This window comes from Diabrotica undecimpunctata, chromosome 7 (assembly GCF_040954645.1).
Source record: "Diabrotica undecimpunctata isolate CICGRU chromosome 7, icDiaUnde3, whole genome shotgun sequence".
Lineage (NCBI taxonomy): Eukaryota > Metazoa > Arthropoda > Insecta > Coleoptera > Chrysomelidae > Diabrotica > Diabrotica undecimpunctata.
Window position 1 is genome coordinate 79,748,148 of NC_092809.1, and position 23,507 is coordinate 79,771,654.

The 23,507-nt window shown below is 31.5% G+C and overlaps 1 protein-coding gene across 8 annotated transcripts in view; it reads right to left on the bottom strand.

Moving 5' to 3' along the window:
• Positions 1-23,507, bottom strand: part of LOC140445522 (ATP-binding cassette sub-family C member 4-like) — a 152,226-nt gene that overhangs the window by 81,695 nt on the left and 47,024 nt on the right. For 7 of the 8 annotated variants that reach the window (XM_072537608.1, XM_072537613.1, XM_072537606.1 and 4 more), the window contains one exon: positions 18,393-18,618. The exons of the other annotated variant lie outside the window; for it this stretch is intronic. In XM_072537608.1, coding sequence (XP_072393709.1) covers positions 18,393-18,618 — 226 coding nt within the window. The remainder of the gene's footprint in view (positions 1-18,392; positions 18,619-23,507) is intronic. 8 annotated transcript variants of the gene reach the window in all.

Here is a 23,507-nt window from a genome sequence, read left to right on the forward strand (position 1 = left end):
AACAAAATAGATAAACCGATCTTAAACAACCAAACTGGTACAGCATTGATAAGGAACCAGTTAATATTCATTTGAAGATGAAGAATCCAAATTATCTGACAAGTTATGTGGACCTACTGTCTTGTCCTCCAGTAAGTATTTGACATGAAACCTTCCTAGTTTCCTGCCAGTGAAAGTTTCCTTCAACTCATAAATTAAAGGAGAAATGACCTTAATAACTGTGCAAGGTATGTACTTCTGACATAACTTGGCCGATTGAAAGTTCACTTTATCAGATTTGACAAAGTTTCTTTTCAACACAGAATCTCCAATTCTGAAGGATAACTCTCGCTTTCTCAAGTCATAATGGCATTTATTTCTAGCATAAAATGCTTTCAAACGTTTGCGAACATCCACGTAAATATCAGGAAGATGCTGAATATCTTCTAAACGGTGTAATTTATCTGATATAGTGGGAAAGTTATTGGCATTTTCTGAAATTGTACCAAAATAATCACCAGAAAGAGGAACATGACGACCAAACATCAAATAAGATGGAGGACATTTGGTTATTTCGTGAGAAGAAGTCCTGATAGCCTGTACTATAGAGTGGATATGAGTATCCCAAGCTCTTTGATCAGGAAAGGAATATGACCTTAAAGCAGTCACGATTGATTTATGATTGACTTGTGGATGATAGTTCGCATTGTACCAGATCTTTTGGACATTATATTTAGACATGAGGTCGTGAAAAGCCTTGGCTGTGAACTGTGGTCCATTATCGCAAGACACGATATGTGGAACACCATAAATTAAGAAAACCTCATTCTCAAGATACTTGATAATGGATGAAGTAGTTGACTTAGACATAGTATGAACCAAAGGAAATTTTGTAAAATAGTCAACAACTACTAAGGCATACTGAGAACCTTTATAAGACCTAGGATAAGGACCAATGAGATCTAAAGATATAAGTTGAAATGGAAAATCAATCCGTCGATAACTACCCATTAAACCTGGTTGGGGAAGATTTGTCGGTTTGCATGTAGCACAGATTTTTCATTTAGCGCTATAGCTACGTACAGTTTGATGCATCTTCGGCCAATAATAGAGTTCCGATATACGACGGAAAGTTTTGTAAAAACCAAAATGAGCTGCAGTAGGATGGTCATGAAAAGTGGCCAAAACCTCTGCTCTATTAGGAGTTGGAACGACTATGTTCCAATCCGACATTCCAGTAAGGGCATCCATGGAACTTAAGACATGTTTATACAAAACACCATGTTCAACTTTAAAATCAGGAAATTTACCTGGTACATTCTGTACATCATACAACATTTTTCGATACCAGTCATCTGGTTGCAAGGAAGATAAATTTAACAAATTAATATCGAACGTTCTAGAGAGTGCATCAGCGACTACTACACCTGCAGCTTTACGATGAACAATCTTATAATCATATTGTGCCAATTTTAAAATCCACCTAGCCAAACGAGGAGATGGGTTCTTCATACTCTGTAACCACACCAAACTACTATGGTCAGTTATGACCGTGAAAGAACGACCCTCAAGAAAATATCTGAAATGTTCAATACCAGTTATTATAGCTAGCAACTCTTTTTCAGTTGTAGTATAATTTTTCTGGGCTTTATTTAATTTCTTGCTTGTATAAGCTATAGGGTGTTCTTCTCCATCTACCATTTGATAGAGTACACCTCCAGATGCAGTGTTAGAACAATCTGTCATCAGATAAAAAGGCTTAGTAAAATCTGGGGCTACCATAACAGGAGAATTTGTGAGAGCCTCCTTGATTTTAATGAAAGCTTCATTAGCCTCAGGAGTCCACACAATATTTTGTCCCTTTTTCCGATTTTGAAGTAAATCTGTGATAGGAGACAACAAGGTCGAATAAGACTTAACAAACTTCTTATAATAACCAACCATTCCTAACAATCGACGAACTTGATTGTAAATTGATTCCACAGGCACAGTCAACTCCTCATAATGCTAGTGTTTCAGCAAATTCATTTCCTTTCGTTAAGTCTGCTCCTATTCATAAATGGGGTGTCCATTTTTCAGGTCAAGATAAGCCCGGTAAAGATAAAAATAAATGAAGTTATGAACAACAAGGAATAAAGTACTATTGATATAATAACCTGTAATAATTTAAAAAAAAAAACCGAAAAAGACACTATTGACCTTGTTCTGCTATATTATAACTGTAAGCAGGAACTGAAATAAAAGCAAAATTACTTGTAACAAATATATTTATAATATCGACAACTAACAAAACTCACCTATATATACAACTATAAATATATATATATATATATATATATATATATATATATATATATATATATATATATATATATATATATATATATATGAAAATTACTGAGTTCTCGGGAAGAACCGCGTTGAGAATCTTCCCGAGAACTCAGTAATTTTCATTTATCTGACCGCGGAAACTTATCCGAACATATATATATATATATATATATATATATATATATATATATATATATATATATATATATATATATATATATATGTTACGAGCAATGTCCGAGGACCAAAAAGCCACGACAAAATGAAATATCCCCACTACTGGGCCAAAGGAAAAATGTATTAGTAAATATATAATCTAAGTCGATGGGAGAAGCGAAATCCTAACACTAAGGTTAGTTACTAAAGTTAAATCCTAGATAGGTAAGGTAGGGGATATAAATACTAAAAAAACCGTGACGGTTATACAAAAGAAACTTCCTTACCTAACAAATATACGACTAATATGTGTCGAAGCAGTAAACACCAGATCTATGTGTAAGTGTTATGCTTGCCACGCCACGTTGGGCGCCAATTGAAACCTAAATAAAATTTAGGGGGGGGGGGTATATGGAGAAGGAGATGATAAATTAGAGAAGACCTAGCAAAGAAGTTATTGTAAAAAGAATGGCTTAGCTCAAAAGAACACAGAGACACAAAACCTCAAGCAAGAATTCGGGCTAGCCTCACTACACTAGAATTTGGCTTTGAGATAAGGGAAAAAGAGATCTTTTAACCAAAAGAATACAATATAATAACGCAACTGAAAATCTGGAACTATAAAAAGGGTAAGATAAGAGAATATACGGAAATGCCTAGGAAAATACTGAAATGGGCACCAGCTAATTTCTGAAGTAAATTAAAGAAAAAATAAATGAAGTTATGAACAACAAGGAATAAAGTACTATTGATATAATAACCTGTAATGATTTAAAAAAAAACCGAAAAAGACACTTTTGACCTTGTTCTGCTATATTATAACTGTAAGCAGGAACTGAAATAAAAGCAAAATTACTTGTAACAAATATATTTATAATATCGACAACTAACAACAACTCACCTATATATATATATATATATATATATATATATATATATATATATATATATATATATATATATATATATATATATATATATATTGAAATGAATAGAATATAGGTGGAAAGAAAAATAGTGTTTAAAAGATTAATTTACAAGTCATATACTAGATAATATTAGATATAAAAAGTATTTGGTTATTTTAATAAGTTATATACTAGAGAATTTTATAAAAATTATTTATGTGAGGGCATTTTTAAGAAATTAGCATGTAATAAGTGTAAAAATTTTTATTTTAATAATTATAATATTTTAAAAATATTTAAGTGAGCCATGTGCATGCAACCGACTATACATTAAAATGACATTTGAAATAATAATTACGAATATAAAGTGGAGTTATAATAATATGTGTAGTTTATTAAATTAGAGTGTTTTAGTTACTGATTTAAGTTTATATTCTGATCTGAAAAGCCTAAATGTCGATAAAATTCTCGATAGAAAAGTAAGGAATTCTCTAGATAACCAAAGATGGCTTTGTTTGCGAAATGGACTGTTCCAGAAAATTCAGACATGTAGGAGATGGAACAAATCGAACATGATTTCTGGCCAGATGATTCTGGAACATGGAAAAAGATATAAATACCCGGTGATTTGGCATCAGTCATGAGTTATCAGTTACAGTTACTATAAGGCCAGTCAGTTAGTAAGAAAGTTAGTTAGAAGATAGAAACATTTAGTTAGTGAAGTCAATTGTTCAGTAAGTTCAAAATAGTCAGAAGGTACAGATGTTCAATATAATAAGTTTCATGAAGATTAATAAACAGTATAAAGATAATATTATTGAAGATTAAAAATTATGTTATGTAAAAATGGTAATTGGATAATGGAAGAAAGTATCAATTGAAAATTAAAATTATATAATATTTGGTGATTGGAGATTGGTGTATTAAAAAAAAAAATAAATATAAATACAGTTAAGCAGAAATATATTTTAAATTGGTGGAAGCTGATAATTGGAAAAAGTAATTTCACAAAAACAAGGATAACCGAGGCTGAGAACGAAGACATTGAGTGGTGATTAAAATCTTTATTTTGGAGAACATTTTCATTTAGGCATTCAGTGAAAGAAAGGTACAAAATTTTGTTAATATAATTTAGTTAGTGTCATAATTATTTCAATTTTAAAGATAGTTTGTTTAAATTTTACATTGTCTATATAATTTAATTAGTTTCCTAAGAATTTCAATTTAAAGATAGTTTATTTTAAATTTTGCATTGGTTATGTTAGATATATATATATGTGTGTTTTATAATAGATATAATAAAGATAATTTAAAAAAGTGCTTACAAACTAATTCTTTGATAAAAACCCTATATATATTATTAAAAAACACTCATTGCTCATCATTCACAAATAATACATCATAACAATATATATATATATATATATATATATATATATATATATATATATATATATATATATATTGTTATGTTTCTTCTTTCCCAACCAAAGAAAAAAAAATAAAAAAAAATCCATCGAAATAAAATTTCAAGATATCAATATAAACGAATTGTATATAGTAATTTAAGATAAGATTTAGTGTAGATAAGAATAGAAATTTGTTTGGCAAACGACCTTTTTCCGTTTCAAACAAAATTATCAAAAAACCTTTGTTTAGAATTAGAAGACATTTTACCTGTAAGTTAATCTTTTCATTGTTTGTATAGTCGAGTATTAAATGACCATATTCGAATCTTTTGAAATATATATAAATTGTATTGACAAAACCAATTTTAAAGTAAGCTATTTAGTTTTTCTCTGAAACCGAAATTAGGCTTTTCCAAAATCATGGTAAACACAATTGGAGCTTTTGATTGGACGGTCGTTTTTAAATGGGAATTTGTGAGCCGATCATGACACCGGAGAATTTAGTTATAATTTGGTCATCGAAAGAAACAGTCGTTTGTCTTAAGATAGAGTGTGGTTCGTGAGTTTGGATACGGGCATTGTAAAAAGAAGTGAATAGTTTTGCAGAAGGAGATAACAAGTAGATTAAAAGAGGTCCTTGTATCTACCGTGGGCATTTTGTAAAGTATATGTGAAAGTATTCTTACGGCATCAAGTTGATAAAAGGAGGTCCTTGTGTCATAAATAAGTAGCTGAGTTTGAAGAAGTGAACCAGGTGTTTTTGTGTAGTCTGCAGGAGGTTTGCAGAGACGTTAGGAAGGAGCCGAGGTGCCAAAGAGGAGAGATCACATCGTTGAGGAGACTGGACTTTTCCAGTTGTATGTTGGGTATGTTCCAACATACAACTCAACAAGAAAAGCTGTAAGTGTTTGTACAATTAAATTTTATATCTGTGAAGGATCGGTTTGACATCATGGTCATTAGCATTCAAATTTAAGAACTAAGGTTTTGGTAGGCTAATCAAAAGTTTAAAGTTTTGTTGTTTCTTGTTTTAAGTAAAGAAAAATTTAAGTAAAATTGGTTTTCACGTAATATAAATGTATGTAGATTTAGAATCTTATTATTATAAAAATTTGATTTATTTTCTTGTATGCTGATTGATAAGATAACGACAGAATTTGGTAATTGTTTTATTCGTTCATATAAAATAAAGAAACGTAAATTTTTGTAATATAATGTATTTTTATTCTTATCTTTCTTCTCTATCCCGATAAAAGACAACTAGAAAATCTTTTGAATCCATCGAACACAGGTAATATAAGGATTATTTTACTTTTGATAACAAATACGTTGAAATTCTTTTTTATTGGCTCAATAAACTAAGATTAAAGTCAGAATAAACAATCATAACTAATGGCCCCCAACGTGTAAGGCGTAGAAAGTATTTCTAGTTAAAATTTAAACGAATAGAGAAAGAAAGCAGATTGATTGAAAATTTATTTGCCGATGGTTAAAGTTTATAATATTTGCTTTTATGACATTACATTTCAAATTTCTCTAGGTACAAATTTTTACATGATATAATTTATGATATTTGATTGATTTTTACAACTGACAAAAGTTTTAAAATTTTATTGCATTTATTTGAATTTATTGCATTTGGGATAAGAGGAAAAGTTTTCGTCTTTGCAACATTACTCGAATTTCATATTTGGCGGGGATATTATTGCACAAATTTCAAAACTTCATATTTGGCGGGGATAAATATTCTAACGAACATGTCGACCACAAGGAGTCAAAGCAAAACGTAAGAAAGGAAAGAGGATAAGATAGAAGAGGAAACAATTATTGATGAAGGATCGGATAATGAAGGAAATGCTACAATAATGGAGGAAAGAAAAGAAACAGGGATGCTGGAAAAATTATTAGCAATGATGCAAATACAGACACAAACAATAGAGAAAAACCAAATTGAAACATCAAAGAAAATTGATAGAAATCAACTGGAAACAAAACACATAATGGATGAAACAAAACAAACAATGGAAGAAAACCAACGGGAAACAAGGCAAGCAATAGAACTAAATAACAGGAATATAGAGCAGCGTCTGGAAAACTATGAACAGGAAATTAAAGGATGTTTTGAGGGGATAAAAAAAGAACTGATACAACAGATAGAAGAAATAACCTTAAAGAATGCAAAACAAGAGACAGAGATTAAAGATATCCAAAATACAATAAAGGAGATACGAAATTGTCAGAAAAAGGAATTAGATCAGGTAGAAGAAAAATTTAAAATGGCGCTATAAAAAGACATGCGAGAAATAGAAAGAAAAATGGAGGAAATCAAAAAGGAACAAAATTCCGGGGAGAGAAGGGAAATGTGTATCCAGGGAACAAGCGAGGTAAAATTACAGTTTGGCGGGGATGTAAGAAAACTTCACCCCGTACCGTTCATGAATAATCTAAAGAAGAAGATACAATACATGGGAAACTTTGAGACAGCTAAGGAAATGATCAGAAATCATCTCAAAGATGAGGCGTGTCTATGGTTCGACAGCAAAGTGGAGGAATTTGAAAATTGGCAAGAATTTGAAAATAAATTTCTGAGTTTTTTCTGGGGAAAGACAGAGCAATTACAGATAAACAAGGAATTGCAAAATGGGAAATACCATGAGAGGATGGGTATATCAGAAGAAACATACGCATTGCAAATGTAGAATAACGCAAAACATCTGCAATACAATTATTCATCCGAGCAATTAGTAGAGTTGATTGCAAGACATTTTGATGACACAATTGAAGATCAAATCAATCTACAAAACTACAAAGACATCGATAGTTTATGCCAATTCCTACAAATAAGGGCATCACGGATACAGGAAAAAAGAGCAAGAAGGTCACAAGAAAATGACAGACACCGAGAAACTCAGGAATACAGAGAGAGAGGACAAAATTTTAGAAGGGATTACACTAGACGAAAATTTATTCCCAGGAGGGAAAACGAAAATAGGGAAAACAGAAGAGGAAATGATGATTTCAGAAATCGGCTATGGAATGAGGACAGATATCGAGAAAATCACAACAGAAATAACACACGCGCATATCCCGAAAACAGAAATTACAATAGACGAAATGAACAGGAATATCGTGGAAACCGGAACGGATATGACAGACCAAAAGAAAACAGAAGAGAGGTAAATAATACACAAATAGAGGAAAATGAGAATGAAAGACACAGCGATGAAAGAAGAACTACGGAAGAACAACATACGGTTTTTCACGAAAGCACCCACTAAAACCAAAAAACCAGGCAGGAATTTTTTGTCATCCGAAGGAATTCATTAAATTAGCAGGAAATTATGAGGAAAGAAGAGGAGTTAATTTAAAATTTGTAGATGGTTTCATAAAAAATAGACCAATTAAAATTTTGATAGACACTGGTTCAGAAATAACATTGGTAAACAGAAAATTAATAGAAGAAGTGAGTTTGACAAATTTAATTTACAAAATACCAAGGGTAAATTTGGTGGGTGCAAATAAACGGACATTGGCAACGATAAATGAAGGAATACGAGTGAGGGTACGATTGGATGAGAAAATGTATGCACTACAATGTGTAATAATGCCAAACATGTCGCATGACATGATTGTAGGAGTGGACGAACTGGCAGAAAAACATGTAGTCATAGATTTCAAAAATAATACGATGAAACTAACAGAAGAAAAAGAAGGAGAACAGGCAAATGAATATGGGAAAAAGAAAATTGATAATTCGGAAAAAGAACAAACAGTGGAAATGAATTTGGCAACGAAGCAAGGACAAAGAAGAAAAGGAAGAAAACTTAAGAAAAGGATAAAGGAAGTCAATACCGGAGAGTCCTCAAAAGAAGGGATGAGCCCCGAAGAAGAAGAAGAAGAAATAGTGTCAACAAAGGAAAATGAAAAGGATATGATTGAAACAGTGGTATTTAAGGAAGAGATTGATGAAAAAGAGGTGGAAAAATGGGCGATAAATATGTGTCAAGAATCTGAGGAAAAAGAAAGAAAATTGATATGTGGAGAAGAAAAAGAAAATGAGGTGCGTCTGATGTTAAAAGAACACGAAACTTTAATCAATGAGGAAAACAGAGTGGCAAAAAAGTACGAACATTCTTTTGAGGTAAAAAACTTGGGAAACTTTCGATCGAAGACTTACCCGATCCCATATAAATATCGACAACAGGTGAAAGAAGAAATTAATAAAATGTTTGAAGATCAAATAATTGAACGATGTGATTCACCGTATATTAATCCAATTGTAATAGTAAAAAAAGCAGTGGAGAATTAAGACTATGTTTAGATGCCAGAAATATCAACCAGCACACGGTATCACAATATGAATCACCTCTAAACATCGAGGCCATATTTGGAAGAATTACAGGATCACACATATTCTCTAAAATTGATTTAAAGCATAGTTTTTGGTTGATACCTTTAGCTGAAAAATGTAGAAACTATACCGCGTTCTCAATTGATGGTATTGTATACAGGTTCAAGGTAGTGCCTTTTGGTTTACAAAGCGCTTGTGCAGCATTGGTACGGGTTCTACATTCTATTTTAAATCGATACGAAGATTTCATAGTCCATTACATCGATGATTTGTTGATTTTTTCACGAGATATACAGAGCCATATGAAACATATAAAGATAATTCTGGAAGAATTGGACAGAGCGGGATTAAAATTAAACATCCAAAAATGTCAATTTTTCCAAAAGGAAGTAATTTGAGAACATTGAGAGGTTTGCTTGGCACGATCAATTATTTTAAAAAACTAATTCCCGATTTAAGCCAAAAGGAAATTCCTCTAATAAAATTGCTGAAGAAAGGGATAAAATGGAATTGGGAAGAAGAACAGGAGAAGGCTTTTTAAAACAAGAATTTGCAAAAGGAACAAAAATATACCACCCCAATTATAATCTACCATTCATACTCCGAACTGATGCGTCAATACAAAAGTTTGCAGGAGTTTTGTCACAGATACAAAACGACCAAGTGCCAATATGTTTTATATCTCGGGTGACCAAAACTCACGAAAGAAAATATAGTGTGACAGAATTGGAATTTGCCAGTGTACTATTTTGTGTAAACAAATTAAGATGTTACTTATTGGGAGCTAAATTCACAATCGAGACGGATCATGCCGCTTTGGTTCACATCATGAAGAACCGGTTGGTGAATAATCGGATACATAGAGGCATTCTATTACTACAGGAGTACGATTTTGAATTCCGGTATATCAAAGGAAAAGACAATATCATAGCCGACGCGCTAACACGGGATGAAGACACAGGAAAAAAGGAAGCAATTACGTTACATGTGGGACTAAATATCATGACACAAGAAGAAGGTGTATTCTCATTAAATAAAATAAGAAGAGACCAAGGAGAATTGGAGGAAAGAGAAAAAAGAAGAGCGGAAATAGAAAACGACATATATTTCAAGAGAATAGACGGAAGGGAACTATATTTGGTGACACAAACATTGGCAGAGAAGATTGTAAAAAATTTACACGAAGACAATGGACATATCGGTAGCAGAAAAGTCTGGCTGTTTTTTCGAGAAAATTATATTTGCCGACAAGATTACCGCATCGCAAAAGAAATTACACAAAAGTGCCAGATCTGTCAAAAATATAAAATTAGAAATTTCAAAAATGAAAAGGTTACAAAAAATATTATATCCCGGAACAAATTAGTTGTTGTAGCAATAGATATGTTAAGCGATCTAATTATGACGACGAAGAGGAATAAACATGTTTTAGTCATGGTAGATGTGTTTTCCAAATATGTAAAATTATACAGTTGCCGTACCACGAAAGGGGAAGAAATAATGAGAAAAATCGACAATTTTATAGCCACCGTAGGAACACCAAGAAGGATTCTTCTAGACAATGCAACATATTTTAGAAATGATCGTTTCAAGGGACAACTTCGAGAACGGGGAATAGAGACAAATTTTGTTAGCATCAGACATCCACAGAGTAATCCTTCGGAACGTTTTATACAGGAAGTGACGAAGTTTCTACAAATTACAACAGAGGGTCAACATCGACGATGGGATAGGAATGTCGCCGAAGTAGAAACGTATCTAAATACCATCCCGAGCACCGTAACGAAAGAGACCCCAGAATATATAATGAAGGGTATAATGCCACTAAGACCATGGGAAGATAGAGAACAAAAGGAATATACACAGATAATGGAAAATGTGCAGAGGAGATTGTGGAGAGCAAACGAAAAATATATCCAGAGGCAAGACCAAAATAGGAAAAGAAGACCAGTTACTTTCAAAAAAGGTGAGAAGGTTATGGTGAGAGCATTGCGCGTGTCCAACATACCTAGCAACGTGTGCGGAAAGTTAATGCCTGTTTTTGAGGGTCAGTACATAGTAAAAAATGAGAATGGGATAAATAGTTATTAGTTGAAGCACATAGAATCAGACAAGATTAGGGGAATTTATAATATCAACGATGTTTACAAATATTATGAATAAAATACTGGTATTGTTTTTGCATAGAGAAAAATCCCTGCATAATTTAGTAATTTTTATCATATGCAAAGGCGGGGATTTGTTATGTTTCTTCTTTCCCAACAAAAGAAAAATAAATAAAAAAAAATCCATTGAAATAAAATTTCAAGATATCAATATAAACGAATTGAATATAGTAATTTAAGATAAGATTTAGTGTAGATAAGAATAGAAATTTGTTTGGCAAACGACCTTTTTTCGTTTCAAATAAAATTATCAAAAAACCTTTGTTTAGAATTAGAAGACATTTTACCTGTAAGTTAATCTTTTCATTGTTTGTATAGTCGAGTATTAAATGACCATATTCGAATCTTTTGAAATATGTATAAATTGTATTGACAAAACCAATTTTAAAGTAAGCTATTTAGTTTTTCTCTGAAACCGAAATTAGGCTTTTCCAAAATCATGGTAAACACAATTGGAGCTTTTAATTGGACGGTCGTTTTTAAATGGGAATTTGTGAGCCGATCATGAGACCGGAGAATTTAGTTATAATTTGGTCATCGAAAGAAACAGTCGTTTGTCTCAAGATAGAGTGTGGTTCGTGAGTTTGGATACGGGCATTGTAAAAAGAAGTGAATAGTTTTGCAGAAGGAGATAACAAGTAGATTAAAAGAGGTCCTTGTATCTACCGTGGGCATTTTGTAAAGTATATGTGAAAGTATTCTTACGGCATCAAGTTGATAAAAGGAGGTCCTTGTGTCATAAATAAGTAGCATTCAAATTTAAGAACTAAGGTTTTGGTAGGCTAATCAAAAGTTTAAAGTTTTGTTGTTTCTTGTTTCAAGTAAAGAAAAATTTAAGTAAAATTGGTTTTCACGTAATATAAATGTATGTAGATTTAGAATCTTATTATTATAAAAATTTGATTTATTTTCTTGTATGCTGATTGATAAGATAACGACAGAATTTGGTAATTGTTTTATTCGTTCATATAAAATAAAGAAACGTAAATTTTTGTAATACAATACATTTTTATTCTTATCTTTCTTCTCTATCCCGATAAAAGACAACTAGAAAATCTTTTGAATCCATCGAACACAGGTAATATAAGGATTATTTTACTTTTGATAACAAATAAGTTACAATTCTTTTTTTATTGGCTCAATAAACTAAGATTAAAGTCAGAATAAACAATCATAACAATATATATATATATATATATATATATATATATATATATATTATATATATATATATATATATATATATATATATATATATATATATATATAAAGGGGTTGAGGTTAATTGGGTATACAGCTGATTGAAAGCCAAGTGTACTCTGTTCAACAGTTCATTATATTTCGCCAATTTTCATTGGCATCATCAGATGAAAGCTACAATTATTTAAAACATGGTAAAATACAATTTAATAATAGTTTGTTGTTTATACTTACTTGATTGAGGTTAATGGCAGTGCGATTTGTTTTAATAACATCAAGATGGTTTTTGGTCCTCGGACATTGCTCGTAACATATATATATATATATATATATATATATATATATATATATATATATAGAAAATATAATTACAGTAGTGGGGCTACGGTATACGAGGACCAAAAAGCCACGACAAAATGAAATATCCCCACTACTGGGCCAAACGAAAAAATGTATTAGTAAATATATAATCTAAGTCCATGGGAGAAGCGAAATCTTAACACTAAGGTTAGTTATTAAAGTTAAATCCTAGATAGGTAAGGTAGGGGATATAAATACTAAAAAACCGTGACGGTTATACAAAAGAAACTTCCTTACCTAACAAATATATGACTAATATGTGTCGAAGCAGTAAACACCAGATCTATGTGTAAGTGTTATGCTTACACATAGATGCTGGGAGATATCTAAAGTGATCAAGTGTGATGAGTATATCCAACAGACTCGGAAAGATATATATATATATATATATATATATATATATATATATATATATATATATATAATTTTAAAAGGCCTGATACATAAATTTCTTCCCTTCCCTTTTAAAAACCGCTATACAAAAATCATGAACCCCTTCCCTAACAATGAATCTAATTTAATTAATTAATAACCATTTACCTAACTTCGTATAGATGATACAAAAACTGTAATAAGTACTAACCTTGGTATATGCATATACAAAGTTGTAAGTTACAAGAAAAATTCTTAACCCTATGAAACTTGATGTTAATGTCTGTCACAACACTACAGCTGTCCTGGTTAAGTCCCATTAAGACTCTGCCGGTCCTTGGGGCTCCGAAAAAAGCGAATGAAGGCGAACGCTGTGGTTCTGGAGACAATCGGTTCCTGGTTACCAATGGGTTGAAGTAGGTGTTTGGTTAAACTAATCCTAATATTAATCGTTATCCTAATCGGGTGAAATCTGGGTTTTAAATAATCATTTCGGCAGATTTGGAAGCCGGGTTTTTCAATCAAGATTCTTTATCATATTATGTTGTTAAAATTTCTCCCTTGATGTTCGGGGACAATATTAAATCCAATCCCAGATTTTCTACCCGATTTTAAGACAAAAAAATGCCGGTTAAGGCTTGGAGAAATACACCTCGCTGTGTGAGTTGTTGGCCAAAACTGACTTTAGACGAGCGCCTCTTGATCACTTTAGTTTGCGCATCATATCGTCTATTGTCCATAAACGTTTCATAAACGGGATTCTGAGGGGTTTTAGGATTTTAATAATAAATTATATTAATTAATTATATGTTAGCAGTTGTGACTGCTACATTATGAGTCTTCTCTTTAGTTCAGTGTTGTCAAGAAGCTGGATTGCCTCGACATTCACATGCTGTTCTCTTGATTATTTCGATCAGTTTCCATACCCAGGTCCTGGTGGAGGTTGCTATTACGGATATACCAAGGAGCATCAACAATGTTTCTCAGTACTTTGTTTTGAAATCTCTGGATAATATGTATATTACTACCTTTGGTGCAGCCCCAGAGTTGGCACCCATATACCCATACTGGCCTCAGTACTTGCTTGTAGATGGATAATTTATTATGAATTGATAATTTCTTATATCTAATATCAAGCTCCCCTCTTTTCTTTTTGACATGGACTTTCCAGCGCAGCTTCACGTCTAGGGTGATGCCCAAGTATTTTGCTGATGTTGCATAAGAAATTCGGGTATCATTTATTCTAACTGGTAAATTTTCTATTTTTTTATTTGTAAAGTTAACGTGTGCAGATTTAGTCTCATTTAATTTTATTCGCCATTTTCTGGTCCAGTTATGTATTTTATTTACTGATAGTTGCAGCTTATCAGTCGCTTCTTCACTAGTGTCTCCTATCGCCAGTATGACTGTATCATCCGCGAAGGTGGCAATAGTATTTTGTTCTAGCTCTGGAATGTCACACGTATACAATAGGTACAGGACCGGACCTAAGACACTCCCTTATGGCACGCCAGCTTTGATCTCCCTTAAGTTGGTGTAAACTTCTTCTTGTTTTACTCTGAAATATCTATTCGCAATGTATGATTTTAAGATTTCTGAATACTGTTTAGGCATGAACGTTCTTAGTTTATAGTTTAAACCGTCATGCCAGACTTCATCAAACGCCTGTGCTACATCCAAGAAGATTGTAGAGCAGACTTTATTTTCTTCTAATGTTTTTTCTATTATATTCGTTATTCTGTGAACTTGATCTATAGTGGAATGTTGATTTCTGAAACCAAATTGATGATTTGGTATAAGATTTTTTCTTTCTATTATTGGTTTTAATCTTTTCAATAGAAGTTTTTCAAATAGTTTTGACATCACCGGAAGGAGTGATATTGGTCGATAGGATGTCACTTCATTAGGAGATTTACCTGGTTTGGCGATCATAATTACTTCGGCTACTTTCCAGAGTCTGGGAACATATCTCAATCTAATAGCAGCATTTATTAGGTGTGTCAGCTTAACTATGGCTTTTCTTGGTAGATTTTTTAATAATTCGCCTGTTATGAGATCATATCCTGGAGCTTTCTTAGGATTTATATTCTCTTTTATCTCTGTTGATACTTCTCTAAGTGATGTTAACATTATTATTTCTTCAGTTTGGAATGGTTCTTCCCATGTCAGTTCTTTACCATCATTGTGGTTGAGTTTGAACGTGCTTTCTAAATGATCTGCAAATCGTTCTGCTTTCTGTTCGTTACTTCTAGCCCAGTTGCCGTTTTCCAATTTGATAGGAGGAGAATGAATAATTGGTCTCTTCATTCTTTTTGTTGCCTTCCATAAAGAATAATCTGTGTTCTGGTCAGCTGTTAAATTACTTAAAAAATAATTAATTGTTGAATTTTTTATAATATGTATCTCCCTTTTTGGTTTTTGTGTAGCATTATTTAGACTAGTTTTGTCTCGTGGAGCTCTATATTGCTGCCATTTTTTCCTTAACTTCATTTTTTCTACTATGAGTTCTCGGATTTCTTTTGGATAGTTGTTCCCTTTTGTTCTAGAAGTTATTGTGGGAGTATTTTCCCAAGCTGCCTGTTGGATATTTTTTATAAAGACTCATAATTCGTCATCAAGTTGCCTCTTGTTTCTCAATGGCACAGCAAGATTCATTTTGTGTTCTAGGTTTATTTTGAAGCTCTCCCAGTCAGTTTTTTTATTAGTCAATATTGGATTAAACTCTTTTTTAATCACTGTATCACTCATAGTTAAAATTATCGGTGAGTGATCAGAGTTCATGTCCCAGCCGTCATTGATATCCAGATAGTTAGCTGAGATATTTTTGTAAATAAAGAAATCTATCAGGTCTGGAATTTTGTTCCTATCGGTAGGCCAGTATATTGGTCTACCAGTAGAGATTACTTCACCCTTTTGTTCCTTAACAGCTGACAATAGTTCTTTTCCTTTAGTTATAGTTAACTTAGAGCCCCAGTGGGTATTTTTTGCATTAAAGTCGCCACCGATGATGTATCTTTTTCCTAAAGTGTTCATAAACTCTTTATATTGCTCTCTTTTAATGTAGTGTCTAGGAGGACAATATATTAAACTTATATTTAAGGTATGTGTTTTCATCTTCATACAGACTGTTGTAGCTTGTATGTGCTCAGTTGCATATTTTAATTCCTCATGATGCAAGATGTTACCTTTAATTATAATAGCGCTTCCTCCTTTGGCTGCATTATCTGGGTGTACAGTAGAATATACTCTATACCCCCTAAATTTTATATATGACTGTTTAGTGAAGTGTGTTTCAGAAACGAGACACAGATCAATTTTCTCAATATCTAGTACTGCTTGCAACTCGATCTGATGTTGTAACAGTCCATTTGCGTTCCACGCCATTATTCGGAGGTCTTTAGCCATTTCTGATTTTTGGAATAGCTCCTTTAGCGCTATGCTCTAGTCGGGTAACTCTGATATCGATTTTAGTTATTTTGTCATCAATCTTGGTGAGCTTTTCCAATATCATTTTTAATGTAATATCAGTTTCTTTTTCTTCTTGCGATGATGTATGTCTCCTTGCATTTTTTGTTACATCGCTGTAACTTCTATTTTCAGTGACCTCTGCCGTTTTTAGTTTTTTGCTTTCAATAACTCTATGGGGCGCTTTCATAACATTGTCTTTGTTTCTTCTCTCGTTTCTTATTGTTTGAAATTTTTTAGCTACATAACATCCGCGGTAGTTTGCAGGATGGTTTTCTCCACAATGAACACATTTTGGTTTATCTTCTGGTGGTTTTTGGCAATCTTTAGTAATGTGTTTACCAATACATTTTACACATCGTGGCTCCTTTTTACAGTATTTCCACGTGTGTCCGTAAGCCTGGCATCTTTTACATTGTGGGACTAATCTGGAACTCCTTAGTAGCTCGATTTCAACTCTCGTACTAAGTATGTCTGTTATGCCGTAAATTCTATTTATATCTTCATCCTGTATAAATGTTAGGATGAACATATCTAGTGGTTTTTTAGTTTTCCATTTGAATTTCTTGTCAGCTCTAATAGCTTTATATTGTCGTTTTTGTAGGTCTTTTACTATTTCCTCTGGTGGCCATGTGTGATGTAATTTCTTAACAACAACTCTAATCGGTCCCTCTTGCTTATTTTCATAAGTGTGGTACGAAAGGTTACTCGTATTTAATTTGTCTATTAAAGCTCTATAATGATCGCTATTGGCTGTATTAATTTTTATAACTTCACTGTTTATGATTTTTATAGTGAAGGTAATACCTACCAGCCTCAGTCAAAAGCTTGCTTAGGTCAACAGCACTTTGAAAACCTTCTACTACAACCGAAGGTGGTGGTTTTGGTTTTTTTATTGGTTTTTTAATTTGTGTTTCTGCACTTGATTTTTGTGGAGAGGGAGGAGATAATGAGGTATTTATTTTACGTTTTTTGTTAGTTTTCCTGTTTTCAGTTTTTATCCAGCCCGTTTCATACGCTAAATCTTCTTCATCGGTGCAGTATTCAAGTTTATCTGTTTTTAATTTCTTTTGTAATTCATCAGCACTTGCGGTTATCCCTGTATGTTGTTCGGCTTTTTCCAGCTGCGCTAATCTCTTTTCCATATCGGCGATTATTTGACTCAACCGTTGATTATCCATATTAAGTCTCTTAACATTTTCTTCTGACTGACACCATGCATTATAAAGCGACTGCTCATTTTGTGAACGTTGTGTATTCTCTGCGAACATCGCATTGAATAACTAATATAAATAAATAAATTTAAATAGTCTAATAATTTTTGTTTAAGGCCTGGCCTATTTTATTTTTATTTATGGCACAAGCGATAAAAACAAAAACAAACATTGCTATAGCAGATCTGTCCAGATGTCCAGATCTACTCTTCGAAGACAAACCTGGCCTGAACGTCTGTTGTTATTGTTTCTTTATTTTATAATAACAATGAGTATAAATACTAATAAATTATATTTAATTAACTGAACGGCTTACCGCTTCTATACTGGTTTATTCTCTTCACTACCGAACTCATTTCACACGCACGTGCTTACCGTCCGACAGTCAATCAGCAAATCAGCAAATGAGCAAATCGAATAATCATAAAATTTGACTACTTTTTTCCGTTGCGCGTATTTAAAACATTGTTGACAACACTTACCTTGTACTGGCAAGCTTACAATCACCATAGAAAATAAACCAGCTAAAGAAGCTATTTGAACTTGTTGCCATATAAAATAAGATAAAATGACAAACTGAAAAGGTATTGCCCAAAATGCGTGCAATGGTAGCAGCACTAAATCAAAACGGTGAACGTCATTCGACAATAAATTAACCACCTGTCCCACTGCAGTTTGTCCAAGTGATTTGTGACTGAGTTTGGTAATCTAGAAATTAAAAAATTATAATTAAAGTTTTATAATTTATTTTTAAGTCATTAAGTTTATATTTAAAACTTTTTCTAAAATAAAAATCCATATATATTGTGTTCTAATATTGACGATGTTGTCATTTTTGATCCAGCTCTCCATATAATGTACGTCTTGGCAATTTTATTTTACACACCATATCTTCGCTCATTTCTATAAGTAGCTCATGGTCTATGCCTTGGTCTAATTTGTTTTCAATTATTTTTAGAGATCATAATCCTAATATATCATATATATATATATATATATATATATATATATATATATATATATATATGTACGTATATATATATATATATATATATATATATATATATATATATATGTATATATATATATATATATATATATATATATGATTATTATTATTTTATAATATTATTTATTATATATTATTATTTATATTATATATTATTTTCCATGAAAGACGAAACTAGTGAACGGCCCTCAGCCTCCGGCGGGTCCAACACCCCCAACCAAGGTAGTAGTTGGAACAGGTTTGGAGCAGAGGCTGCTAAGAACCTTCGGAAAAAATCAGGCTACTACAAAGAGCGACAAATGCATATTACTTCATACAATGTTAGAACTCTTATATCAGACCAGAAGATGATGGAAATAAAGGAAGAGCTGAAAAACATAACATGGGACATTATCGGCCCCCAGTGAAATAAGACGAAGAGGAGAAACCCAAATTACTCTTAAATCAGGACACGTATTTCATTTTAGAGCTGAAGAAGACACTTCAAATAGGGTTTAAACAAGATAATGCAGAAGTAGCAATGGGTAAGTATGGCTATTGGTATATATATGGCGAAAGAAATAAAGGAGGGCAAAGATTACTGAATTTCTTAAACCAGAAAAATTTATTCATCATGAACTCTATTTCCGATAAAAAGCCTCAGCGTAAATGGACATGGATCAGCCCAGATGGCAGTGTCAAAAATGAAATAGATTAGATTATAACAAACAGGAAAGAAATAATCAAAGGCATCGAAGTACTCAACAAATTTTCAATAGGAAGCGACCACAGATTAATCCGAGCTAAGATACTGTTAAATGTATTGGAAAGAAAGAAATATAAATTGGAAAGAACAAAGATGATCCTAAAAATAAGAAAAAAGAAATGAAATGAAAAGAAAAACCAGACAAATACAAGACTTGCAAGACGAAATAGAAGATGTAGATCAAGCAAATAATGGCATATTAAAGTCTCTAAAAAAACGGAAAAAAAGGCTCGGAAACTGCCCAACCGTTCTGGCCCACAAAGAAAAACTAAGCCAAAATACCAAAGAGCTAACAGGTAAAAAAACGGGTGTGGTAGTCCAGTGGGACTGCCGGTAGAAGTTATACTTCTATACACGCGTTCGTCGTTACAAATTTATATGGGAGTCAATCTGCACAATCATTACATATGTAATGCTATAGGTAAGAGAGAGAGCAGAAAGAGAAAAAGAATTAGGTATACAGGTATATGGTGCAACGTTTGCTGTATATAAACATTTGACCTGTAATAGGAGTATAGTAAGTAAATGAAGGATAGAATCAATATTTTAATGAAAATATATATTTTTATTTTCATTATGTATAAAAGGAATTGAATGCAAAAAAATTTTTTACACATACTCTGCAGTAAAATTCATTGTTAATTTTGTTATTATTATACAAATATAACACAATACACTGCCACATAATTTAATATTATAATACAATACAAATTAAAATGCAATATTTATAAGTATTTAAAAATTACAATATACATAACTTACGCATATGTTTAATTTACCATGATAATAATATTATTAAAAAAATAATAATATTAATAAATATTAAATATGTTTACAAAAGGAACATTTTTTTCTTTAGAGAGAAAGGGAGAGAAAATATATCTTCTGTCTCTCTCTTACCTATATCTTACATATGTAATGATTTTGCCGATTCACTCAATATATACGAATACACACAAATTTCCAACGTCGAACGTACGTATAGAAGAATAACTTCAAAAAATATTTGTGGAAGATAAAAATAAAAGACCAACAACTCGGATAATGTTGTAAATTTTCATTTTATTTTAAAATTTAGCATTTTTGCGTATATTACATATATTTAATAAGACTAACGTGGGGTTTTTAAATATTTCAAAAATAAAAAAGGAAATTTATATTGGGATTCGAACTCACATATACCAGCGTATAAACCAAACACGTAAGAAATTTGCCAATTGGAGATGACACTTACGTATTTCAAAATTGACAGTTCTCGGTCACACAGTGATTTATTGTAACTATTATTTTGAAATACAAAAGCCTAAAATAATTATGAACATTTAATAAATAATACAAAACATATCACATAAATAATAATATTAATATATATTACATTATATATATATATACATATATATATATATATATATATATATATATATATATATATTATATATACAATATATATAATATTAAATATATACAGATTGAACGAATTTAAAACGGAACATACGAAATCAATGTATTTCGGCTCAACTCCGCTCTAGGTGGTTGGCCAACAAAAGGTTGTCAAATAATTATATTATAAAAATCCAATACTTCAGCGGGCTGTTGGATTCTGAATTCATTCAAGAACAAGTCAAAACTCCACCCAAATAGGTTGCCTAGAATCACTGTGAAAACTAGATTACACAAGCAGTTATTATGCTGTCAAACCACTTATCGCTTCCTTATAGTCCAAGGGATAGAGCCGAAATTTTGAACTGATCAGTAATATGACATTTCTCTATTGGAATATATTCATTGTAACTGAGTTAAGACTTTGCCTTACAGGCGGACGCCCCTCGTGGTACAGGGGGTGGCTATACAGGGATGAAGTTGTAATTTTTTTCAGAAAAATTAACGATCGATAATATGGCTGAAAATTTGCCCAGAGTAAGATCTTGGTATAACCAGACGAAATCCCAAAGGGCGGACGCGAGAGTGGATACATAAGGGGTGGCGGACAGGGGTGAAATTGCAATTTTTTGGGGAAAAATTAACGATAAGTAATATGTCCGCCATTTTCATGGCTCATTATTTAGCCCCTAAAAACTCTAAACGAAAAGGGCGGACAGCTGGGTTGGTACAGAGAGCCTAAAACGGGGTCAAATGTACCACTTGCCCGCGCATTTTAGGTCTCGGTAACAATTTTCAAACTGATTTTATTATGATATTTTTATACCGATTGATTACTATTCTGAGAAGCGTCAAGTAGAGTTTTCCTCAAAATTTTCCAAAAAAATTTCCGTAAATGAAAATTTTCGTAATTTTTTGAGGTAAAATCTAATTTATAGAATTCTTTTGATTTTCTGTAAGTTATACCATGATTTTTTTCCAAAAATTTTCAAACGATTTTTCCGATTAAAAAAAAAATTAGAAAAACTTTTCTAAAACATTTGATAAAACTCTACGTCATCGTCTGAATCTTTTATAGAATATTTTGTAGTTTTAAAATGATATTATGATAATGTTTTTTTTTTTCAAACTAAAGTCATATTTACTTTACAAATCACATTTTTTTCTTAAATATAAATATTTTACGAATTAATTTTTAATTGAATAAATGTTTGATATTTGATATTTTATTAAATTCAAGTAATTTTATAATGTTAACTATTAAATATTTTTGGTATAACAAATAGTAATTTTACTTATTTTTTATTACAATAAAAAGGTTTTTAAATTTATATTGCATAAATAATGGTTGTTCAGATATAAGAAAAATTTGATTTATTATTTCATTAATAATCAAATACAAAATATATTATTTCTATTTATCAAAAGGTAAAATTCAATTTGTAGAATTCCTTTAACATTTTACAAATAATTATTAATAAAAATCATTTTAATAGTCGAATTATCAATTTTTTAAGTTTTGAAGTTTACTTTGTACTTAGATATTTTCAATATTTTTTTTAACTTTCAAATTGATTGAATTTTTTTTTTTTTTCATTAGTTAATTATAGTTTTACAAATTCTGTTTGGACATTAATTTTGCATCATTAGTATTTTAAAATATTAAAATAATAATGATGCGCGTTCCATTTAGATCAGTAATTCTAGACACATGCGCTAAATGTAATAAGTATCAAGATGCTTTTATCCAACTTGGTGAAACTGACTTCGATTGTAATGAAGTTTTTGAAACCTTAGAAACTTTCATATATGTCACTTATATGGAACAGGACTGACGAGAACAATTCCAAAAAGAAAAGTAAACGATGTCAGATTTTCACTATTTAACCGGCAGTATAAGTTGCATGATATGAACGAGCCTTTTAAAAAAAAACTAAAAAATTTCGATGCTTCAAGCTTACCACCATGTCAAGATGAATTACACCAACATCTACTGCGACCCCATTATATTTCAAATATTTGGACAAATGCTCATAAAAAAGTACCAACAGAATTGATTGTTGAAGAACATGGTTGGGAGTTTGAAGATGAAACATATAAATTCAAATGGTTTAGTGGACCTCAGATGCCAGAATCAATTCGAGAAGTAGTGATTGAAAATGAAGCAGATAATGAATGTGATATTATTGAAAGTGAAAGTGACGAAGATGATGAATGTGATGACATCAGTGAGAGTGAGAAAAATGACGCAATTTTTAAAGTTTTTCTAAATTTTTTTTTCTTATCGGAAAAATCGTTTGAAAATTTTTGGAAAAATTCATGGTATAACTGACAGAATTATACAAATGATTCTACAAATTAGATTTTACCACAAAAAATTACGAAAATTTTCATTTACGGAAATTTTTTTGGAAAATTTTGAGGAAAACTCTACTTGACGCTTTTCAGAATAGTAACAGAAGT